Raw genomic sequence first — 23,070 nt, forward strand, 5'->3', positions numbered from 1 at the left:
ACCCAGAACATCTCAGCAACTACATAGCAACACTTTGGCAACCATCCATATCGCCAAAGCATTGTGCTAACAACCACTCAGAACACTTTAGCAACGCCTTGACAACCCTCACAACATTCTAGCAACCACCTTTAATACAATAGCAACCACACTGCAAATCCCTGGCAAGCAACTACAATATCCTTGAAACTAGATAGCAGCATGCTAAAAAAACACTCAAACTTCTTAGCAGCCGCATAGCAACGCCTTGACAACCCCCACAACATTCTAGCAACTAACTACCCTGAATAAAATAGCAACCACATAGCAAATCCCTGGCAAGCATCTACTGTATCCTTGCAGCTATATAGCAGCATGCTAGAAAACACTCATTGCCACATAGCAACACCTTGACAACCACCTACAACCTTTGTAACTACTCAGACTACTAAAGCAACATTCTAGCAAACACTCAGAACTTCTTAGCAGCCGCATAGCAACTCCCTGGTAACCACCAAAAAACACCCTAGTAACCACTCAGAATACTATAGCAACATGCTAGCAACCACTCAGAACTTCTTAGTAGCCACATAGAAACACCATGGCAACCACCTAAAACACCATAGTAACCCCTCAAAATTCCACATCAACATGCTCACAACCACTCAGAACTCTAATTATTTTTCAGACTTCACATTATTTGTCTTTATAGCAAATCGGATCAGAGAAAAGTATTTCTGCACAGATGGATGGAACACAAGCATTCACTCTTACAGACGGACTTTAACCACTGAAGAGATTTAATCCTGAATATGTTCATTAAACTGCCACAGTTTGAGTGCTGTCATAACTGTCTCTTTCTTCTCATCTCCTGTGTATTTGTCTTTTTTTTTTTTTTGTCCTTTTCAAAGCAGATTTTTTCTCTTATAATGACCTTATCCTGACGTAAATACCATTTCAGAGGCTGTCTCAGAGGGCCGCTGCTGCCTTGAAAGCTAAATAACCTCTATTAAAGCTCTTTGATTTGGGCTTGTGGTTCGGCTAGAATTCAAGAGAAAAATTTCGATTTCTATAAGGTTTATAGGTGTTTTAATTACTGTAAGAGTCATGTGATGATATAGTAGTTTCATCTTTGCACCCTCATTTCCCATTTCAACAGTTCCTGGGCCACCCATGAGACTTGTGTTCCCGGAGGTGCGTCTGACAGAGGTGAGGGTGGTCTGGCAGCCCCCTGTGGACCCCAACGGCATTATAATGGGTAAGAGAAAAAGGTCATTTCCTTCTCGTAGACACCAATGAAATTAAATGAAAAACTGATTTTTCCAAAATATTCTTATCATATTATTACACTACTGTTCAAAAGACTACCCCCCAAAAAATTATAACATTGATAATAATAAGAAATGTTTCTTGAGTAGCAAATCATCATATTAGTGATTTCTGAACGATCAAATGACACTGAAGGCTGGAGTAATGCCCTCACAGGAATACATTTTAACACATATTAAAACGGTTATTTTAAACTGTAATAATCTTTCATAATATTACTGTATTTTTGATCAAATACCGGTAAATGGTGAGCATAAGAGATTACCGACCCTGTTTGTCAAATGAACAGTAATTTTAAGTTTAGATTTACATTTCACCAAATTACAAATTTGCGTTTTTAACATGGCTTCCATAATAACCAAAATTTCTCTTAGGAACTTAGGAAGTGAAATGTCTGATTGATTCAGTCCATGATTCAAACTGATGAATTCTTTGTATTGACCAGTCAGTTTGACTAATTCTATTGAATGATTCATTGTGCTGTTTATTTTTTCTATTCAGTAAGGGAAAGAAAAATGTGATTTATTGTGAATACATTTTTCTCAATATATTTTCATTCTTCTTGTGAGAATGGTCTCGGCTGACCCATGTAGCCTGGATTCAAGTGCAAAGCTGCTTTCATGTACTTCACCTCACATTAGCAGTCTCCTCAGTACTTGATCTGGCCTACATGAGAGCGTGAAATGAATTGGGCTGGCAGTATCTAGCTCAGAGCAGAGCCTGTTTCTTCCCTCCGCTCTGTGAATGAAGCCATGTCACCGTGCACCTGAGACTAATTCCTCATACGGGAAGAGGGAGCCGGAGAGGAGAAAATCCCTGCGTTTTAATGAGATTAGTCTGACTAACACCTCAAGTGAATGAAGCTCGGAATAGCCGCCTGCCAAATCATGCTGCCTGTGCAAATCACACCGGAGAAGAATACACGCAATCTCAGCGATGCAAAGATGAGATCCAAACACGCCGTTTGACTTGGGTTGATAGAATCCTATTCATGAAGCATTCATTTTGAATAAAAATGAGGCCAATTGAAGCTATTTTATGATGTTTTGGGAAAATTGGGACTTTATGGTGTGTGTATACTGTAGAAAAATGAGATTGAAAGCATATGCACGGTTCATTTTAGTCTGGAATGTGGCACAGCATGACTGTTTAACCAGCAGTCTTGTAAATCCCTGTTGGAAAATAGAGCTTAAAGGGTTAGTTCATCCAAAAATGAAAATTCTGTCAGTAATAACTCACCCTTATGTTGTTCCAACCCCCATAAGACTTTCGTTCATCTTCGGAACACAAATTAAGAAATTTTGATGAAATCTTAGAGCTGTCTTACTCCTTCATAGGCTGCAAGGTAATTGATATCTGCCAGCTCAGAAAAGTTAGTAAAGACATCGTTAAAATAGTCCAAGTGACTACAGTGGCTCAACCTTAAGTTTATCAAGCGACGAGAATACTTTTTGTGCGCAAAAACAAACAAAAATAATGACTTTATTCAACTACCGGTATACATTTTTTTCTGTGTGGGCCTCTGAGTGAGTTCACGTAGTGTAACAGCACTTCTGGGTTGTACGTCAGAACATAGGCTCACTTTTGGCCAGCATCACACACATTACATGCATAACACACAACCAGCGTCGGCCAATAGTGAGCCTACGTTCTGCCGTACAACCCAGAAGTGCTGCTCTGTTACACTACTTCAACAGCTTAGGAGAATGACATGGAAGAGAAGAGATGGTTGAATAAAGTCGTTATACAAAAAGTATTTTCGTCGCTTGATAAACTTAAGGTTGAGCCACTGTAGTCACTTGGACTATTTTAACAATGTCTTTACTAACTTTTCTGGGCCGGCAGAATACAATTACCTTGCAGCCTATGAAGGAGTGAGCCAGCTCTCAGATTTCATCAAAAATATCTTAATTTGTGTTCCGAAGATGAACGAAAGTCTTACGGAGTTGGAACAACATTAGGATGAGTAATTACTAACAGAATTTTCATTTTTGGGTGAACCAACCCTTTAAGATGCTATAGCTGTGTATTGGAACATACTGTAGTAGCCAGAGGTGGGACAAAGTCATTGTTATGCAAGTCACAAGTAAGTCTCAAGTCTTTGCCCTCGAGTCCCGAGTCAAGTCGAGTCAAAGATGAGGCAAGTCCCGAGTCGAGTCAAAAGTCAAAGCCAACAAGTCTCAAGTCGAGTCCAAAGTCCTACCATTTTAGTTTCGAGTCATTTCAAGTCCTCTTACCACAGAAATAAAATTTATACAAATCATGTACATCTGTAAGATTTGTATTTATTTAAAGGTCTTTTTATACTTTGATTTATAATCAAATACAGTAAAAAACAGAAAATTTAATTTTCACAAAAAATGCTTGTATTTCAACAGCATATTGCACTAGAACAATGCACAGCATGCAGCTTCAGTCCTGTATTGTATTAACCTCATATTGCAAAACAGTTTAACTTTCAAATAGACATGGGTCGTTTTAGCCTAAACCTTTTTAAACATGTCATCAATAAAATCCTCACTCCTCAAAATTATCACTTCTGAAAAACTGGACCAACCTGATAATATAATTGGAATGCGTGTTGCAGTGCGTATGCGGTGCAAGACCAGCACACGCAATAGTGCTTTCACATATGCTGCGTTTGCAGTGCGTGATCCGCGGCTGTACTACAAATACATACTCACTATTTGTATTTCAAATCCAGAAGTTATTAACATCTTTTATTTAAAAAAAAAAATTTGTCAGCATTGCGATTCTCTTTGTACACACGTATACACTCTTTAATAGACGTATTCACGTTTAAATACAATTTAAACAACGTATTATTTAATGCATTACTCTTATATAATTATATATTAAGTTGCTCAAACAAGTGGTAAAATATTTAACCATGTATTTATATTAAAATCGCATAGCCTACATTTTAAATTAAAACTTAAAATTGACAAAAACAGCAGACTCATACTCTTTCTTTTGCATAATTTAAATCTTTTATACAATAAATCTCGCATGTCACAAATAACTTGTTTTTCCACCTCCACGAATGAGACGAGTGTTATGTTGCCTTGTTGAAATATGTATTTTCCCTTGTTTTAGGCTACCCCGGTCTTACGTCTCAGCATTGCGATTCTCTTTGTACACATATACACTCTTTAATAGACGTATGCACGTTTAAACACAATTTAAACAACGTAGGCCTATTATTCAATGCATTACTTCTACTTATATTAAGTTCCTAAAGCAATTGGTCAAATATTTAACCATGTAGCCTAGGCTACTTATATAAAAAAACAGCCGACTCTCATGCCTTTTATTTTATATTTAAATTAATACAATAAATCTTGCATGTCACAAGGAACATGTTTTTCCACCTCCACGAATGAGACAAGATTTGTTCATTATGTCGCCTTGTTGAGGTAAATTGTAGTTTTCCTTGCTTTACCCTGGTCTTAAAGTGAAAATAGTATTTAATTAAATACATTTATGGTGAGATTACTACATTTTATTTAATTAATCGCATTTATGGTGAAATTACTACATTTTTAGGTCAATCTGTGTTCATGTTGACCACGAAACATGCGCTGTCACTTTAATTCAGCGCGTGCAGCACATGTGCAGCACAGCAGAAATAGACTCGGTGCGGAAACGATCGCGCCTGGAACGGATCGACGGACTGCAACCGCGTGCAGTGTGAAAGCTCTAACCTGTTAACATGGGTACGGAAAAAAAATACGCACCCGCTGGCGCATACGCACTGCAAACGGAGTATGTGTGAATGTGAAACGGGCGTTAGATGCTGTCGAATCAAAACAACGTGGGACTACAGTGATTGGATGTCGTGCAGGCAGCGCGCGTGCTCTCTGCATGCATACAGGTGGTGCACATTTTTTTCACAGATGCAGATAAACTGAGAGCGGCGCGGCCATGTGGACATTTTTTCCCCCAGTTTTCATGGGAAGTAGCAAGTCTTCTCGAGTCAAAAGGCGCAAGTCCAAGTGAAGTCACGAGTCATTGATGTTAAAGTCCAAGTCGAGTTGCAAGTCTTTGTACATTTTGTCGAGTCGAGTCTGAAGTCATCAAATTCATGACTCGAGTCTGACTCGAGTCCAAGTCACATGACTCGAGTCCACACCTCTGGTAGTAGCTAGTTTCTAGCTGTTCTAAACCTCTCATTAGCTGGTTACCAGCTGTTGTCCCCCAAAACATGTAAACAGTGTCTTTGAAATGCTATCAAAACATCGCTCTGTTTGTTGAAAAATATCAACCATCATATCCGGTCAACAAAAGATAATTATTTGTTCAATTTCCTTTGGTGATGTTAATGGCACAAAAATTGCACACTTTTAGCGGGTCATAGTAAAGTTAGCATAGGAGCTGTTAAAAATTTTTTTATATATACATCTCCAAAATAAACGAGTAAACAAAAAGAGAGGCTGCTTTGCAGGAGCAAAATGAAAGGATTAGTTCTCCCAAAATAAAAAAATCCTTTCATTTACTCCCTCTTTCTATTTGTTAAACACAAGAATGACAATGATTGTAACTGTCAAGCTCAAAAAAGCATGTAAAATTAGTCTTTTACATGATTTGTGTGCAGTATTTCAAGTCTCCTGAATTCATTTGATTGCTTTGTGAGTGAAACAGCCTGAAATTTAGTCGTATTCACTCAAAAATAATGCAAACCTCTTTGGTTCTCACGTCTATTTTCAGTGTGGTATATTTAAATGTGTTTGTAAGTGAAGTAAGGAATGTGAAGTCTCCCCTTTCACTATGAGGACTACTCTACCACCATCTTTCACCAGCTAGTTTAGACCGTTTAGAAACGTCCAGCCTTCATGCTCTAAAAAACAGCTACCAGCTTAGGCTGGATTTTCCAGCAGAGGCTTTTGTTTACAGCAAAACCTAAATGTAATCCTGTTTTTAAAGCTGCTGAAAAATGTATTGTGTTCCCAGAAGCATCAGCAAACCTGACCGTTAAAGTCCATGGCTGGGAATGGGAGTTTGCTTTGGATTTTGCAGCAGATCGAGTAGTTGTTCTTAATCTGACTCCAGCCGCCTCGCTCAAGCACAAAAGACGAAGGGTTAGACAGAGGAAGTGCACAGAAAATGCCATGCTAAATCAAACCGGAGCTCAGACGTGTGTTGTGAACATAAGTTAATAGATGTAAAGAAGCCCCTGCCAGCAGAACCTGGTTAATTACATCAACACTGCAGCGCTCCCAGACGAACACACCGCACGCACTGTTATTTTGCACTCTGTTTCCATGTCATACTTCAGCAGATCAAGAGATACTGGTTATGTAGTTTGAAGTCACAGAGAGAGCTCTTTGAAAGAAGAAGAACGAGATTTCCCGGCATGACTCTAATTTGCTGCATCTCGAAGAAAGGAAATGCTTTGAAAGCAGGTGTTGATGAGAACGTTGCTTACTGAGATTCAGTGGTGGAGCGCTAAGCTTTCCTGCCCTTTCTGCCGAGGCAGTGCCCTTGTGAGTGTTTCTGCTGGCCGCTGCAGGACCGGTAATCACTGGGCAATGAATGAGGAAAATACAGCTGCAGGAGTTTGTGGGGTGGTGACCTAGCCAATCACATGGGCTGATGCCCTCACAGCGGAAACCCTTTCCCAAAAGCAAAGCCCTGATAAATTATGCACGGGTCAGAGCCTGTCGGAGCCACGCAAATGTTGAGCGAAAGGGGCTGCTTTCTGCCCACGGTACTCTCCGTATCTCTAGAAATATAGACTCTGACATGGAAGTATCCGGAGAGAGGGTGTGTGTGTGTGTGTGTGTGTGTGTGTGTGTGTGTGTGTGTGTGTGTGTGTGTGTGTGCGTTCAGGGATGAATGTATGTGATTTCCACTGCCCCTCATGGCTGAAGTGGACATTAGGATGAAATGGCAGCCCTCAAGTGCTGCAGTCTCACAATGTGGGATGGCCTAATTTAGTTTTGCACAGCCAAGGGGGCCGACATGCAGTGCAAGCATCCCGAAAGATAAATAGATGGTTGAATAATGTTCCGTCTCTCCCACGGCCAAGCTCTGCCCACACATTCCATTTCAACATGTTTCCCGCTAATGTTATCATTTGTTTTGCTTGGTTTGCAACACGTGTCATTCCCACAGACATGATGCAGATGGACACTCGGCAGACCCAGCTTGCTATGCCTTGTACACCACAACACAACACAACACACCATGCTTGTTCAGTCTCTAAATTGGGAACTACAACATGCCTAAAATATTAGATATTTTATGACAATATACATTATATATTTATTCATTTATTTATATTTTTTTGCATTTGAGTAATGTTGAACAATGATTCACATTACACTTATATATTAATATAGATATTTTATATTTTGGTATGAAATATAATATACGTGGCATTGTTCATTTATTTTTGTTTCTAGCTACAACTTTTAGTATTTGAATAATGTTTATTATTCAGTGATTTCCAACCAGGGGTAACTGAGTAGGCTCCAGGGGGATTTTGCTTTGTTAAACCTTTAAAACAAACAAAAAATGAAAAAACTAAAATATTAGGTGTGTAAAAAGAGTAATTAAAATTAATTGCGAACGTCGTCTTGTGGTGCCATCTCAAAGAGGCAGAAAATCCCTTTCTCGGACCTTTACCGTGACTGTTCCCTGCTGGTGGAATGATCTGCCTAACTCAACCAGAGCTGCTGAGTCGGTGACCATTTTCAAGAAACGGCTGACATCTTTTTCGCCAGCACTTGATCCATTAATACTAACACTTTCTCTTCTATTCTATATCTATTTATAAAAAATACAAATAAAAAAGTACACGTACTGTGTTTGATTAAACTGGGAAGGGTCATAGCACTTGCATATTGTTGTCCTATTGTTAGTTTAACTGCTTCTATTGTTCTCATTTGTAAGTCGCTTTGGATAAAAGCGTCTGCTAAATGAATAAATGTAAATGTAAAATGTAAATTAAAACACTTTTTTTGTAATTATTGGCTTAACACACATTCAGTCCCTATTTAAGGAAAGAAATTGTAAGTGTAAGTGTTGCTTTTAGCAAATTCTTAACTGTAATGAAAGATACTGACCTTCTATTTTTGTCCCATCAAATGCTTCAACCAATATCAAATTAAATACAATTATAAAAGAACAGATTTTGTTATTTTTGAACTGCTTCAGTTGGAGCAGAAGCTATCGGTGAATCTGTTCTTCACCCACAGATTTGGTTGTTTTTAGTTTTGAAGTGAATAACTGTAATAATGTGCATTATAATGTGCATATCAATTAGTGGTAATTCTGAATAATATCCAGTATAAAATGAGTTAAAAGAACATAATTCTTGTTTGGAGTTGATAAAGAAGTGCCTTAACCATACCGATGGTACAGTGTAAAACAAACTAATTTAATTTCATGCAGGTTTGTTGTGCATCACCATTTTCTTTGTGGTTCTTTTCTCTGTGTATTGAATTTGACATTTGGAATACATTTGATACAGGGAATGAAGGCAAGCAGAAGACCTTGCCAATGAAAGACAGATTTAAATAAAGTCTTTTTGCAGTAAAGGGAAGCAATGACTGCAAACGTTAACCAGAGCTGAATTTAAAATAGATGCTGATAGACCAAATTTTCCAGTGCACTGAAGCCTTTTTGAAAGCCATTCGTCTTATAAACCTGCTGTTGTTTTTCTAAAGATGATTTTCCTACAACAAATGGCTTTTTGAGGAGATATTTTCCTCCTCCTGCCCTTTTGTACTTTGATTTCTCAAAACTGAAAACTACTCTCAAAGTTTGCAGAAATGTTATTTATACTTTTGATGTTGGTAAAGGCTTAAGCTGTCTCACTGTAGACATGAGAAGGACGGAGGATCAAGACTCACCTCAGATGATCTAATGCCTGTTTTATAGGATACCAGGTAGCTTACCGTCTGGATTCTGGGGATCCCAACCAGTTCATCACAGTAGAGGTTGGTCCTGATACCCGTCAGTTCACCGCATCCAGCCTGACCCCAGAGGCGGCCTACATCTTTCGGATCTCCGCCAAGACGGAGCAGGGCTGGGGAACACCTGCACAGGCTGTGGTCATAACTACTGAGATTAGAGGTGACGCAAACTTATAAATACACAACGCCCGTATATCTTTGAAGTTGGCATGAAATATAAATTCACCCTATCTATTTACTAAATGTTATTGATCTTATTGCAAATGATTCATCTATGCATGTTTCTTTTGGGTTTTTAATCAAAATATAACTCAATCTTCGGCTGTACATCAAAATATCCAATCATAGCCCACCCCTAAAATGAGAGAGATTGGTAAATAAGAATAGTCCAAAAACGTCCTGATAAAAAAAAAAAAAAAAAAAATCATGTTCGACAAAAGGGGATGCTATTTACTTTCTTAAAGGTACAATATGTCGTTTTTTTGCTTTAAAAATAGCAACAATCACTATATCTCTGTTATATATATTTTTTAGTTGTGTACTTACATTATCCCGACTGTTTCCAACAACTTTCAAACCAGGAGAAATTTGTAATTTAATTCGAAGACACGGACCGTTTCTTTATTTCCGTTTTGTCGCCGTCAATGGCGTCATATCCGCGTTCTCCCTGGTTTCCGCTCGTACTGCCATAGCAACCAGAGCTATGAACCAGACCCCTCTGATAGTAACCAAGGCGACAGACGTGGACAACTGTGTAGTTCGTAATGTCTATCTGCACGCTGTTGTTGTTTCGTTCAAACATTATGGACCATGGCAAGCAGACTTTGGATAAAAAAGGAGAACTAAACCGAGAATCAATATCAGCGCGGTGTTTTCGAGATGCCGAGAGCTCCCATAGACAGTATATAAACGAGAGCTCCACGTCCGAGACTTCGACCGCTCCTACATGGACTTTATTAAACAGGTGAGCACATTTACATAAAACGAATCAATGTTATATAGTTCAACAATGATAAAATGTTAGAATATGATCTGTATGTTATTCTAATGTTGATCTAGCTTACTGCTAACGTTAGTCTCATACAGACAAACTAACACATAGAATAACATAAATTTCAACACATTAAAATGCAGTTTAGTGTGATAGTGTAATGTTAGACCAAGTGAAACAGCACTGCGTTACCTCACAAGTTTAATTTGTCTAATAAACTGACCTGTGAGTTGTAATTCTGCACTTGCGTGTAGTTCGGTAGAATGAAATGTCCATATTCCTTTTATATCTGCGGGACTCGCGTCGCGTGTGGAGCTGATAGCTGTCTCTTATCAATCCCGACCTTCTTCATATCACAGTCATGATAAAAACATCGATGTATTTACTCATCCATAAACATTATTAGATCGGTCGGCTTGACGTTGACGACAAGATCCATAATTCTTAGCAAATGTTGCGTCAACAAACTACGCCTTTGTTATTGTAAGAGGTTAGCGACTCCTAGCGGCGAAAAAATAACATATTGTACGTTTAATCAAAATAATTTGTATTTTAGTATTGTATTAAAATATGTAATATTTTCCTCCATTGAAACGGCTTTTCTTTTCAACACATCACCTAGATCCGAAAATAATGTTAGAAATTGTTTCTACAATTTGTGCTATAGTTAACACCGTAATTAAGTGGTTAATGTTAACATAATATACGTTTGTTTTGCAATTTTAGCAAATAAAAATAAAATTGAAACAGAAGCATTACTACACTGAATTGCTCTGAATGATGAAATTGATTTGAGAAATGGCTGCTGGTGGTGTTTCAGGAGGAAAGTAGTAGACTGAAACCTCACAATCAAGTCTGGCTGCATTCTGAAACGGCTTCTTTTCACGATCCCAGCAATTCCCGATGGATCATTTTATTGTATTGAATATCCTATTTCTCTCAGAAATCATGTCACATTACAGAAGTAAAATTGATTTTGAATGCAGTTTCCTTATGATTTTAAGCATTATTGTTTAAATTCTCAGAAGTGCATGCATGATCCATATCGGTCTTTAGACACTTAAGAGCTATGATACGCATCCCAAATGCTACAATGTTAATAAACTGTTCAATTTCAAGAAAGACAGATTGTTTGGGTTAAAAATGGAGAGCGATTGCATATCATCCTTTGACCTCGTGAAACTGCTCGATTGGTCATTTTAAAAGCTGCACGGACAAGGCTGTTGCAATCATGGCTTTCGATAGCTTTGGTTGCGCATGATCTGCATCTTTAATGGCGGTCGATACGGTGCACCTTTAAATAAACAAATTATGCCTCTCTGTATTGAATTCTCCCATTAAAATCGATGAGGCTATGCAGTTGCGTGTCACACAGGTGGGGAGGGGTGGAGAGGCCAGGGCAAGACCCACTGACTGATGCACACATGAGTAGAAGAGTCCTGTCGCGCGATTAAGAACAGTCAGCAATACCAGCCTGACCCCTGAACTCACACTTCACATCTATCTCTCCTCCATCAGAGCGACCGCAGCCTCCACGGCAGCTGCGACTGCCACAGGACCACGTGCAGTCCCGCAAACTGCAGCTCAACTGGGTGCCTGGAGGGGACGGCTCATCTCCCGTCCGTTACTTTACCCTACAGACACGGGAGCTGCCCAACGGCGACTGGCTCACACATTCCTCCGCTATAAGCCACAATTATACCTCCTGGGAGGTGGACAGGTGAGCTCATTTCTCAACCCCACAATCCCGCAAACAGCACCTAAAGACTGCCCTTAGATGACCCTCACAGAGTTGATTCCTGTCGATTTCCACTGCTTCACAGCCACATGTGTTCCCCTGCAGGGAGTGATATTAAATGCGTAGGAGCCTTTTTCCAGTGCCGCAATTTATGATACTCAGTCCAATTTGAGAGAGTGAGAAACAATCAGTACCTTGGGCTACGGGCACTCCAGCTTTTTGCATATGAGTTATGTTGGATCCGCAGCCATGATTATATGGCCAGTCGAATAGTATTTTATATGCATTCAGAGGGCCATCTCATCTTGATTATGATGAGTCCCCTTTCTCAGTTGAAAACTCTCTCAGCCATCAGCTTTTGAGTGCTTTTTTTAACAGCCGGATTGTTGCTAAATGGATTATTCAGGACTGATTTGTGTCTTTACCAGCTGGAGGCTTTTAGGAGTGGGGCATCATGGGAAAAATATTCCCTTTAACCAAGTAATACCAATAGCGGAAAACCCCCTCGCTTGGAAAGCGCCGTGCAACTCATCTCAATCTTCAGAGATCGGTTATGAGACCTAAACGATATGTTTAGATTGTTAACGAGTTGGCTTGTGCAGTGTGTTTTGGGTAAATGGGAAATGAACAAATTAGAAATGTAAGCAAAGATTTTTCCTCATATTCCCTTTACTGTCAATTCCAGATGATTTTCAACACACAGTGATTGAAGAAGGCTAGGCAGTAGGGCTGTGCAATTATGATTACTTTTGATATTGAATTGTGATTATTTATATGTTATTATAATCATATAAATTATTCATACAATTGTGCAGCCCTACTAGGCTGCATTCACTGACATATTTTACCTGCATCCCAGTTCTTCGTATCATATTTCTGAGTTCATGAATTGGCACATAAGCTGCACTCATGTCTTAATATGAGCTCTCCAATAAGAAGTGTTTTGTATCTTATTTCCGTCCTCACCTCTCTGCCTCAAGTGCTTTAAGATAAAACTCTGTAATTGCCAGCGTGTGCCCTTGGGCTTCAATGGATTGTGTCCCTGACATTTATAGATACTAGCTCATACATGCACTGCTGAGCCACATCATTTGTGATGGGAAAGGTCTTTGTCCAATATGAGTGAGCTCACGAGCTGTGCAATCCCTCAGGCTGAAACCCTACACTTCATACAAGCTGAGAATGATGGCGACTAATGACGTCGGAGACAGCAAGTACAGCCAAGAGACGGATGCAATTACCACTTTACAAGATGGTGAGTAATAATGAGCGTGTTGTATCCACTGGCTTTGGTTGATGCGCTATTGATTCAAATAAAAGTCATAGAAGAGCTACAGTCTTACTATCTGCGGCCATTTACTTGGAAGCAGAAGTCTTGGAACTGATTTAATTCAGTCATTATTTACTCACCCTCATGTTATTCTAAACTTGTGTGACTTTCTTTCTTCAGTGGAACAAAAAAGGGAGATTTTTTTATTATAATTTTTTTTTTTTTATGTGCTGGTCCCTTATTTTCATGCACTTACAATGAATGGGAACTGGAGTGTTTAGGCTTCAAAAAGGACACAAAAGGACCATAAAAGCTTGTCCAAAATTTCCACAAGGGAGCTGTGGGAAAGTTCGGAATTTTTTTTTATAAAAATAAATCTAGCGAATTTTACAGTATTAATGTTTCTTCTTTCTAAAGACTCATCAGAAGTCATGAGAATCATTTTATTCAATGGTCAACGTGTTTCTCTTCAGGTTTATACATCTAAAAGTAGAAAAAGCTAAGCATGTTCTCCCCTCGCAAGGGGACCATCATATTCAGGGGTCCAGGGCATCAGAAAGATTGAAAACCCCTCATCCATATGACTCAAAATTTGCTGAAAAAGAAGATATTGGTGAATACCGCTTTTTCCGGTTTCTCACAGAAAGCCATCATACGACATCTGAGGACTAAAGCACACAAGTGATATGATGAACCTTTTTTATGGTGCTTTTTTTAGCTTGACACCACCAGTCCTCATTTACTTCCATTACAGTGAAAAGAACATTCTTCAAAAATCCTCCTATTACATTCCAGAGAAGAAATAGCTAAAGAGATTATGGAAGGAGATTCTCTTATCTAAGAACGCATCTAACCGGATCTCTTCTTCTTGTATTTTACTTTTTTCATGCAGTTCCTGATGAAGCGCCCTTGATTCAAGCCGTGAAACCCTCCACGACGACATCTGTGCTGGTGCAGTGGCAGGTACGCTAATGCCAGCCCACCCCGGTCGAGTGAACTCCTGACCCCCATTAAGTTTATCTGATGGCCAGATAACAAACCGGTTCCAGCATGAGAAGAATACCAGCATGTTGCAAGCTATCGCCAGTGAAATTACTGCCCTGTTCTGTTTTAATGATCTGACTTTTGTCAATAGGTAGCCTCGCTTCGCTCTGAGCAGCCTGTCGTGCATCGCTTAGTATTCATCGTGCAGGTTTGAATAAATTAATGACATGTGGTATTGATACCCGCACATTTACAGAGCTCGCAGAGGGCTTTGACAAGCCCAGGATAATTAATACCCATGCGTGACAGCGATCCTGCAATCTGAAGGGATATTAATTAGTAGCTGAAACCTTTCTTCACTGACCTATGAGTCCCGGATCTTCTCACTACTGTCTGTTTTATCAGCAGAACCGTGGGCCGAGTTGATTACACTTAGCTCGGAGCTTTGTTAATTACCCACTGACTAAATGGCTCAGAAATTAAATCCTCATCTTTTATTTATCTTATTCGTTTCACAGCAAGCGTTGCACACGGATGCACGATGAGAGATCAGTCAGTGCTGTCTGTCAGTTACAGCCAGGAAGGCTTTTTTATCGGGTGTCCTTTAATAAGGACCGTGAGAACAGCTAGTGGAATGTGACCTTTAATTTAATCTATGCCTTTGCAGAAGCCCAAGGAGGAGAGTTTGAATGGGGTTCTGGTGGGCTATCGGCTCTACTACCGTGAGCTGCAGTATGACAGCGCTCCAGAGGAGTCAAAGAGGGCCGTCAACAGCTCCTTGCTGCGCACCGAACTGACAGGTAACTAGCGGGAGGAGGCTCTCCTCTTGAACCAGAAACGTCTGCACGCAGGCGTGATTTATAGCTCGAGTGCTTCTTTGAACACTTTAACTCATGCAGTTATTGAAAAAAAAAAATTTGTTTCTCAAGGAATTCCTCAATGTTTTAAACTCACTTGTTTTGACGTGTTTACTTCTGTGCAAAGATATTGTATTTCTCCCAGCTACTCTCTCAGAAAGAAAGGTGAGTTTTAAATTGAAACTGGGACACAGTCAGTGATGGCAAATCCACATTAATACAATGAATATGAACTTTATCAAAGCATTAGGGTGAGCGTCCTCCTTGCAGTTAGGACAATCATTTTAAATCAATTTACAGTGGATTTTGAGATTGCTATTAAATTCTAACATGGAAAAAGTGGCAATTTATTAAGAAATATTCCAGGTGGATCTTCATCAAATGCAAAGCTTGTTTGAATATTATTTTTATTGATAATCAATTATTATCATAAATATAGCTGCAAGCAGCAACTATCGGTGCCAAGCACAAAGACATGGCTGTTAGTGTCAGACCAACTGCAACAATGAGCAATAAAGACATTTAAAGATGATTTTAAGCAAAATGGCAGAAAAATCATATATACAGTAACTAAAAATATGATTTAATGGACACATACCGAGTTTTGTAACGTACACCAATGCAATTGTAAAGTGTTGCATTTAATATCATGATAATATATTGTAATTCATGCCAATGTCCTTGTTTTGTTCTATTATAGCGCCACAGCGGCACAGTTCCACCGCTTTTTTTATGTGTTCTCAGAGTGAGCCTATACATGTGTGTGTCAAATTTGGTGCAAATATTTCATTTTGTTTTGGAGTTATAGACATTTATATGAAAATGAAATTAAAAATGACCCATGGGCGACTTTGATTGGATTTTTTTCCCATGTTTTCAAACTTTCTACGGTGGTTTCGTCTCAATCAGTCTAACAGTTTTGAAGATATTGGCAAAGGTTTTTTAAGCGCTAATTTGCAACATTGTACTAACCATAAGGCAAAACCTAGAATGTTTAGTATCGTTAGACTCGGCAAGGATTCAGGAATGTAAGGAAAAATAAGTCAACCAAATCCAAAGTTATAAGCCTGTAAATAATTTTTTCACCACTAGGTGGCACTGGTCAGAAACTTCTCAGACTCTTTCAGAGCATCGTGCCAATGACCCATACCAAGTTTTGTAACGATACGTTCATGCATTCATAAAATACAAAATTTTTGTACAAAATTCAAAATAGCCGATATGGAAAAATTGGATATCAGTTGACTCGGCATGACGCCCTGAATCTAACAAGACCACTTTTATCCATTTTTTCGTATCTCTGGACCAGTAGGTGGTGCTGTGCCGAAACGCAGTATGTAGCCTCAAGTCATGCTTGTGATGACATTTACCAAGTTTGGTCTGAATACGATAAAGCGTTGCGGAGATACAGCCTTACATCTGTTTTTGCAAGCACTACATAAAATTAGTTTGCGCGGTATTCAAGAGCGGTTTGTCGGCATGGTCTGAAGATGATCTGGTTCAATTTTCGTGAAAATCGGAGCATCCGTCTAGGACGAGTTCGAAAAAGTAGGTTTTAAAGGGCACCTATTATGCAAAATTTACTTTTACATGGTGTTTGAACATAAATGTGTGTTGGCAGTGTGTGCCAACCCTAGAATGATAAAAATCCACCCAGTGGTTTTTTTACAATCTCAATAAATCATAAGCACTGTCTCAGAATGAGCTGTTCTCAGATTCGGTGCAATGTGACGTAGAATTGCGCAAGCCCCTCCCACGACTCCTTGATTGACACTGCTGTTTGAGCCTTGACCCGCCCTGAGTGAGCTGGACACAGAGTCCGCCATTGTTCGAAGCTGGAGCAGCTGTAGACAAGAATGTCTCCTAAGCGATTGAGGTGTGCTGTTGTTGGATGTAAGAATGAACATAGCAGTCTTCATTTACTCTCATTGTTACTCGAGGATGGATCTGTACTGTTCGTGATTCAGCTTACAGTCTCCAGAGCGACAGGACTAACGTTACTGACCACGGCAGAAATGAAAGTGAGAGCGAGCACTTTATGACAGCTCATCGAGTCATTTTACAGATATAAGGTTTACCAGTTTATTTAGCACCCACTGAAAAGGTGTGTACTGTATATATTTGTTTACTGTTAGTTGTAACGAGTGTTTTGTGTACTTCGCTGTGTATGTTGTTGATAATGAAAGGGAGAGAGAGCTAGAGTTTATGGATAAGACTTTAATACGCACTTCTTATACTGTGTTTATTCAGGTCTTACAGTGATTCTCTGGAGTAAAACTAACGCTCATCTTTTGTGTGATGTACAATAAACTTCACTGAACTCATCAGTATAACGTTATTTTGGTCATCATTCGGACGGGGTTTGCTACAGCAGGCTTGTATTAATAGTGGATAAAAGCAGATGACAATTAAGTTATAACCATAATTAAACTACACTATACCTGTTCTATCTCATACAGCATATATTCTCTGGCTCTGTGGGCATTATTGTCCGACTCCGAGTCGAAATGAACACCACTACTGAGAGTTTCTGTTCTGATATTATAAGATTCGATTGTCCTGACTGAAGCGTGAGCTCGTGAGGCTCCGCCCCCTGGGCCGTGCAGCAGCAGTTAATTTGCATTTAAAGGGCACACTCTAAAACAGTGCGTTTTTCTGAGCCCCCAAAAAATGACAATTTAAACATGCTGTAAAAAATTATCTGTTGGGTATTTTGAGCTAAAACTTCACATACATACTCTGGGGACATCAGAGATTTATTTTACATCTTGTGAAAAGAGTCATAATAGGTGCCCTTTAAAAAAAAATTCAAAATGGCGGAAGGATTTTAATGACGGAAAATGACGTCATATGATGCAATCGAATCGTTTTGAGCCAAGGAATCAGTGGGAAAAGTGGGAATTTTGTTTCTAGCCCTTATGGTTCAAATTAAGTTATTAGCATAAACAAGAGTGAAACTTTGGACAGTTTGTGGCGCTAGAGGGATTGAGTTAGAGACTCCAAATTTGCTATAGTGACTGCTCAGACTGCCCTCTATCAGTGTGCCAAATTTATAACTTTATAATTCATAACTGTCCTGCAAGCGGTTCTAAGGGTTGCCATAGGCTTCCATCCGGAAGAAGAAGAAGAAACAGAAGAAGAATAGGGGTGGTGGTGGTGGTGGTGGCGCAATGGATAAGACACATGCCTTTGGTGTGAGAGACCCGGGTTTGAATCCACTGTGAGACACCAATGTGTCCCTGAGCAAGACACTTAACCCCTAGTTGCTCCAGAGGCGTGCGACCTCTGACATATATAGCAATTGTAAGTCGCTTTGGATAAAAGCGTCAGCTAAAATGAATAAATGTAATAAATGTAAAAGAATAAGAACGGCAACGATTTCAGTAGGTGCCTATGCACTTTCAGTGCTTGGCTCTTAAAGGTACAATATGTAAGAATTTTCCTTTAAAATATCCCATAATCTCAAGGCCAGTGTTATATATTTTGTTAAGTTGATTACTTACAATATCCCAAATGTTTCCAACTGTTTTTAAATCGTGAGAAAATTGCGATTTTAACCAAGGAAACGGGGCGTTAGAGCAGGGGGGAGCTGGGAGTCGCCAGTCAATTGCGTCATATCCGCGTTACCCTCGGTTTCCGCTCGTACTGCGTGGAGTCCTGGACAAATGCGGAAGTTGTAGTTGTAGCGTCTATCAAGCAACAAACGTTAGCTTGTTTCGTGCAGTCGTTATGGAACACAATTATTCTTTACCGATTGCAGCTGGTTCTGTCAACAAAGCATGCTTAATTTTATATTTTCCAAATGTAGCATTCGGTAATAGTTATGTTTATGTAAGGGAAAAGGGAAGTATTATTACTTTAGATTTGTGTTTAGTTTATTGACATTGTTTATCACGTCTGGTGTTTATGGCCATGTAAATAAATATAGCATGTGTTATACATAAAGATTAATCAGTATTTTGGCAAATGATGTGGGTATGTTCGAATGTACTTTTACAACAATTGTTTAGAACACGTAAAACTGCGCCGCGTTATCACAACAATGAATTCGACATACAGTAACATCTATGATAACCAATTTAGTATTAAACCTTACTTTTCTTGCGGTTAATTCATTTTAATGAAATAAAAGTGTGATGAGGTTCAAGAGTCAGGAAGGAAGAAGACAGGGGTCGGCGTGACTGGGACTCGTACTTTATTAAAATAAAACAAAACAAACAAAAGTCGCACACAATTCACCGTGGCAACCGCGACGGCACAAAACAGTTCAAAAATGAGAGCTCGGATCCACCGGTTTTCTTTCTCTGCGTCCAATTTTCTTTCCAGTCTCTCTCTCGTTCCAGCGCGCGGCTTATAAGCGGTCTCTCCACGCCGATCACTGCAATAAGACACAGGTGTTCATCATTTGCACTTGACCTACTTGCGGGACGCTCGTCTCTTCTCTCTCCCATTACAGACCGCGCTGAACCACGTCCCCCTCGCCACAAAAAGCATGTCATTATAAAAATAAAACTTAACCTCATCCATGAACATGATTTTTCGATTCCCGTCTGACTGATTTACATCCACGGTGGAGTTTAAAACGACAGTTCCCATCATTCCACGCTCCTTCACATCGTCATCAAGCTACGCCGTTGTTGTTGTTTGGAATGTAGCGCCCTCTAGCGGCAAAAAATTATTGCATATTGTAGCTTTAATAATAATAATAGCAATTTAATATCCCTGGTAACTAAGAAAAGCTGGATCCAAAATGAAATCATTTTTGGTGGGAAACCCAATGGCACAAACATAAGCATATATTAGTTGTTTTGTCTTACTTGAAAAATATGGTTAATATTAGTCAAACTTAACTTGGCTAAATGTAATTTAAAGTTTACAGTATGTAAGCTAGTTTTCAATCCCTCACTGAGCTTTTTTTTTTTCTGTCCATTTTGGCAAGTGTTTGACGTGCTTTTGTGCAAAAATATATATTGTATTTCCCAGCTACACTCTTTGAAAGGAAGTCGAGTTTTGAAATGAAACTGGGACACAACCTGTGATGGCAAATTTCGAAATCCACATTTAAGGCACACTATGCAGTTTCCGTTTTTCCCCTAGAGTCGCTGTGGAGTACTTGTATTTAACGTTACTGTCGTAAATACCACTCACGCAGAGCCGTCTCTGCACTCTTCCGACCGCGCTTCCTTTGTTTTCTTCCTCGACTCTGCCATGATTCACGTCTGAAATGCATCCTAGTGTCTTCCATAGAGGCTGCTTCATATGTTGTTGATGTATGTGACGTCGTGCCGTAAAAAATCAAGTCGTGATTCTCGTGAGATTTGCATATTGCGCAAATTTGAACGTTATCAAAGCGTTAGGGAGCTTTTTCTCTCTGCAGTTAGAGAATATATTTCCGCCGGATGGCTGAGCGTAGGTGAACTCATTACGCGCTCAGGCTGCGTGAGGTGCGGAATCATGAGTTTGAGCTCAAGTGTTCGACACCATGCGCACCATCGGGCTCTTTTTCCACAGCCCGGATCCGGCTGCTAAATCTCCTTTGACAAATTGGACTCAGCAGTGTTGACAGCATTTAAATGCGCAAGCCCAGAGCAGCCAAGCACGAAGGCATATTTAATTCCTTTCCCTATTTTCTGCACTGGTCAGGGCAGGAATGCAATATCTCTCCTCTGCTCTCCACTCATCTTACATGTTAAAATCTGAGGTCTGTTAAGTGCTGAATGCACCTCCCTGCTGAAATCACCCTAAATGCCAAGAGGAAATTACCGGAGCTATGCTCTGTTTGTTCAGGCTTAACAGCTTACATTGAAAAGTTAGCAGGTACTCCAGAAGCTAACAAGGTCCTTGTCACTTTCTGAGGCAGTCTGTTACTTATATATGCCTATGATTGTTGTTCAGAGAGTGTTGTCGGACAGATACAAATATTTAGTCATTCCTCTTGTGCATTTCCCCTTCATGTCTTAATATATTGAATAAAATATTCAAATGACATTTTTACAGATTAATATAATAGTCTTTTTTTATTTTAGTATCAAATATTAAGGTGACATTTAAATTAATTTAAACAATTTTAAATCCATTTACACCGGATGTTGTTATGCAATTCTAACATAAAAAAGTGGTAAACAATTCAAATTTCATCAAAAACAAAGCATGTTTAAATATTTTGATTGATAATCGTAATCATAATGATATCCCCTTTTAACTAAGAAAAGCTGGATCCATAATGACTTAATTTTTTGTGGAAAAAATATTAGCAATGGTTTTGATGAATTATGTGATGTTCAGATGTTTTTGTCTTACATTACAATATTCCATTTTTGATAAAATGATAGAAATCTGTATGATAATTTCAAAATATGATTAGAATTGATCAAACTTAACTGGGTTAAATTTAATTTAGTTTACTTTTAATCCCTCACTGAGCTCTTTATTTCTGTCCATTTAGATATTTTGTATGTAAAGTTGAAGTGTCTGAGCTTGACCGGAAGATACTTCTGAAAGTCTGATATGCCCTCTTGTAGAAACCGTTTTTTAAACTACACAGACATATTCATTTAAGTTACAGAGCTCAAAAGGAACAGTATTAAAGGATTGACTAGTGGTGCGGACATTCCGATTTTTCTTTAATTCTCCTCAAGTGATGCTGGATCAGTATATGTTTTAGAATTCTTATTAGGTCCCTAATGCACCCCAGCTTGTGATATAGAACTGTATATTGACTGTTGAATCATTAATCACTGACTCGCTTTGGTTTCTCGCGGGGTTTGATCTGAGCGTGTACAAAAGTGAGATGAGCATTGTGGAATTTCATCAATTTCTTGGAGAATTGTGTGATGAGGAACTTTGAAAAGCAAAGATTTACTGCCATGATGAAATATCCCTTTAATTTGTGCTTTTCCATCTCCAGTAATGTATTCCTCATCAGTTGCTCTTTCTCCCTCCACAGCCAAAAGCACTGTGAAGACTGTCAGCAATCCTTCATTAACCGAATTCGAGCTAACGCGTAAGTTTCATTTTGCCATCTTTCTCATTTATGTCAGCGTGCCTTTGAAGTCCGAAATAATCAAACTCCCTTTGGCAAAGTGTGTAATCCCAAATACTCTTCCTGTTCAGAGAACATGTTTTTTCCGCTAATCCATCTACTCTGACCAGGAACATTCTGGCCCTGAGATATTCTCAAAAGTGAATCTCATTGCACACTGCCTGAGACCCGAGAAATGCATGTGCTCTCAATTCTCCTGTGTAAGAGTTTGATGCCATTGCTTTCCATGATCACATCCAAACTATTCCGCATCCACACTGTATGGAACAGTAGGTGGATATCTGAGAGATGCTTTTGTTTCTACTCAGAAGAATTCTCATTCTTCTTTTCTGCTGTCTCAAAGCCAAGATACACCTTTCAAGTACCCTTATGCCCTTCTGTTTTTAATTTTATATTTTCATCAGAGCTGCAGAAATACAGGCGCTATGAAATTGTGATGACTGCCTACAACGTCATTGGCGAAAGCCCATCAAGTGCTCCAGTAGAGGTGTTTGTTGGAGAAGCAGGTAAGTGATTGTGTGAAAATTAGGGAACTTTCCACATGTTTTTGCAATATTATCTGAAAAACTACACAGCGATGTAATTCCATATCAGCTATAAATTCATAAAGACACTTTTGATTAGAAGTGATAACATCCAGTTCCAACCTGTCCCAAACTTCATCCAGGCGCCCCTTATTGTTGAGTCCTGATGTTAAGGGGTATTGTAACACCGGACGCTGCAGTTGTCGTGTCGCGCCATGCCACAACATCTTGAGGCTGACTACACTGGACGCGACAAAGCGAACGTCCTAAATCCATTTGTCCTATGTGTCAGAAGTAGCGTGAGTGCTTTAAGTACATCCGAAATAGAATGGCCATCAGTTTACTGTTGGGGTTTTGTCGTGCATAGTGTAGACAGCATCACTGATTATAATGGGTTTTATTGTCTTTTGTCTCGTTGTGTTGCGTCACTCACGCCC

The 23,070-nt window shown here is 39.3% G+C and overlaps 1 protein-coding gene across 6 annotated transcripts in view; it reads left to right on the forward strand.

Annotated features, from left to right (window-relative positions):
* Nucleotides 1-23,070, forward strand: part of sdk1a (sidekick cell adhesion molecule 1a) — a 344,319-nt gene that overhangs the window by 303,795 nt on the left and 17,454 nt on the right. For all 6 annotated transcript variants that reach the window (XM_084434485.1, XM_084434486.1, XM_084434487.1 and 3 more), the window contains 8 exons: nucleotides 1,139-1,237; nucleotides 9,193-9,387; nucleotides 11,737-11,938; nucleotides 13,108-13,211; nucleotides 14,119-14,189; nucleotides 14,878-15,010; nucleotides 22,014-22,070; nucleotides 22,514-22,615. In XM_084434485.1, the coding sequence (XP_084290611.1) occupies nucleotides 1,139-1,237; nucleotides 9,193-9,387; nucleotides 11,737-11,938; nucleotides 13,108-13,211; nucleotides 14,119-14,189; nucleotides 14,878-15,010; nucleotides 22,014-22,070; nucleotides 22,514-22,615 (963 nt within the window). The remainder of the gene's footprint in view (nucleotides 1-1,138; nucleotides 1,238-9,192; nucleotides 9,388-11,736; nucleotides 11,939-13,107; nucleotides 13,212-14,118; nucleotides 14,190-14,877; nucleotides 15,011-22,013; nucleotides 22,071-22,513; nucleotides 22,616-23,070) is intronic.

Source organism: Rutilus rutilus (genome assembly GCF_951802725.1).
Source record: "Rutilus rutilus genome assembly, chromosome: 1".
In the NCBI taxonomy this organism is placed as follows: domain Eukaryota; kingdom Metazoa; phylum Chordata; class Actinopteri; order Cypriniformes; family Leuciscidae; genus Rutilus; species Rutilus rutilus.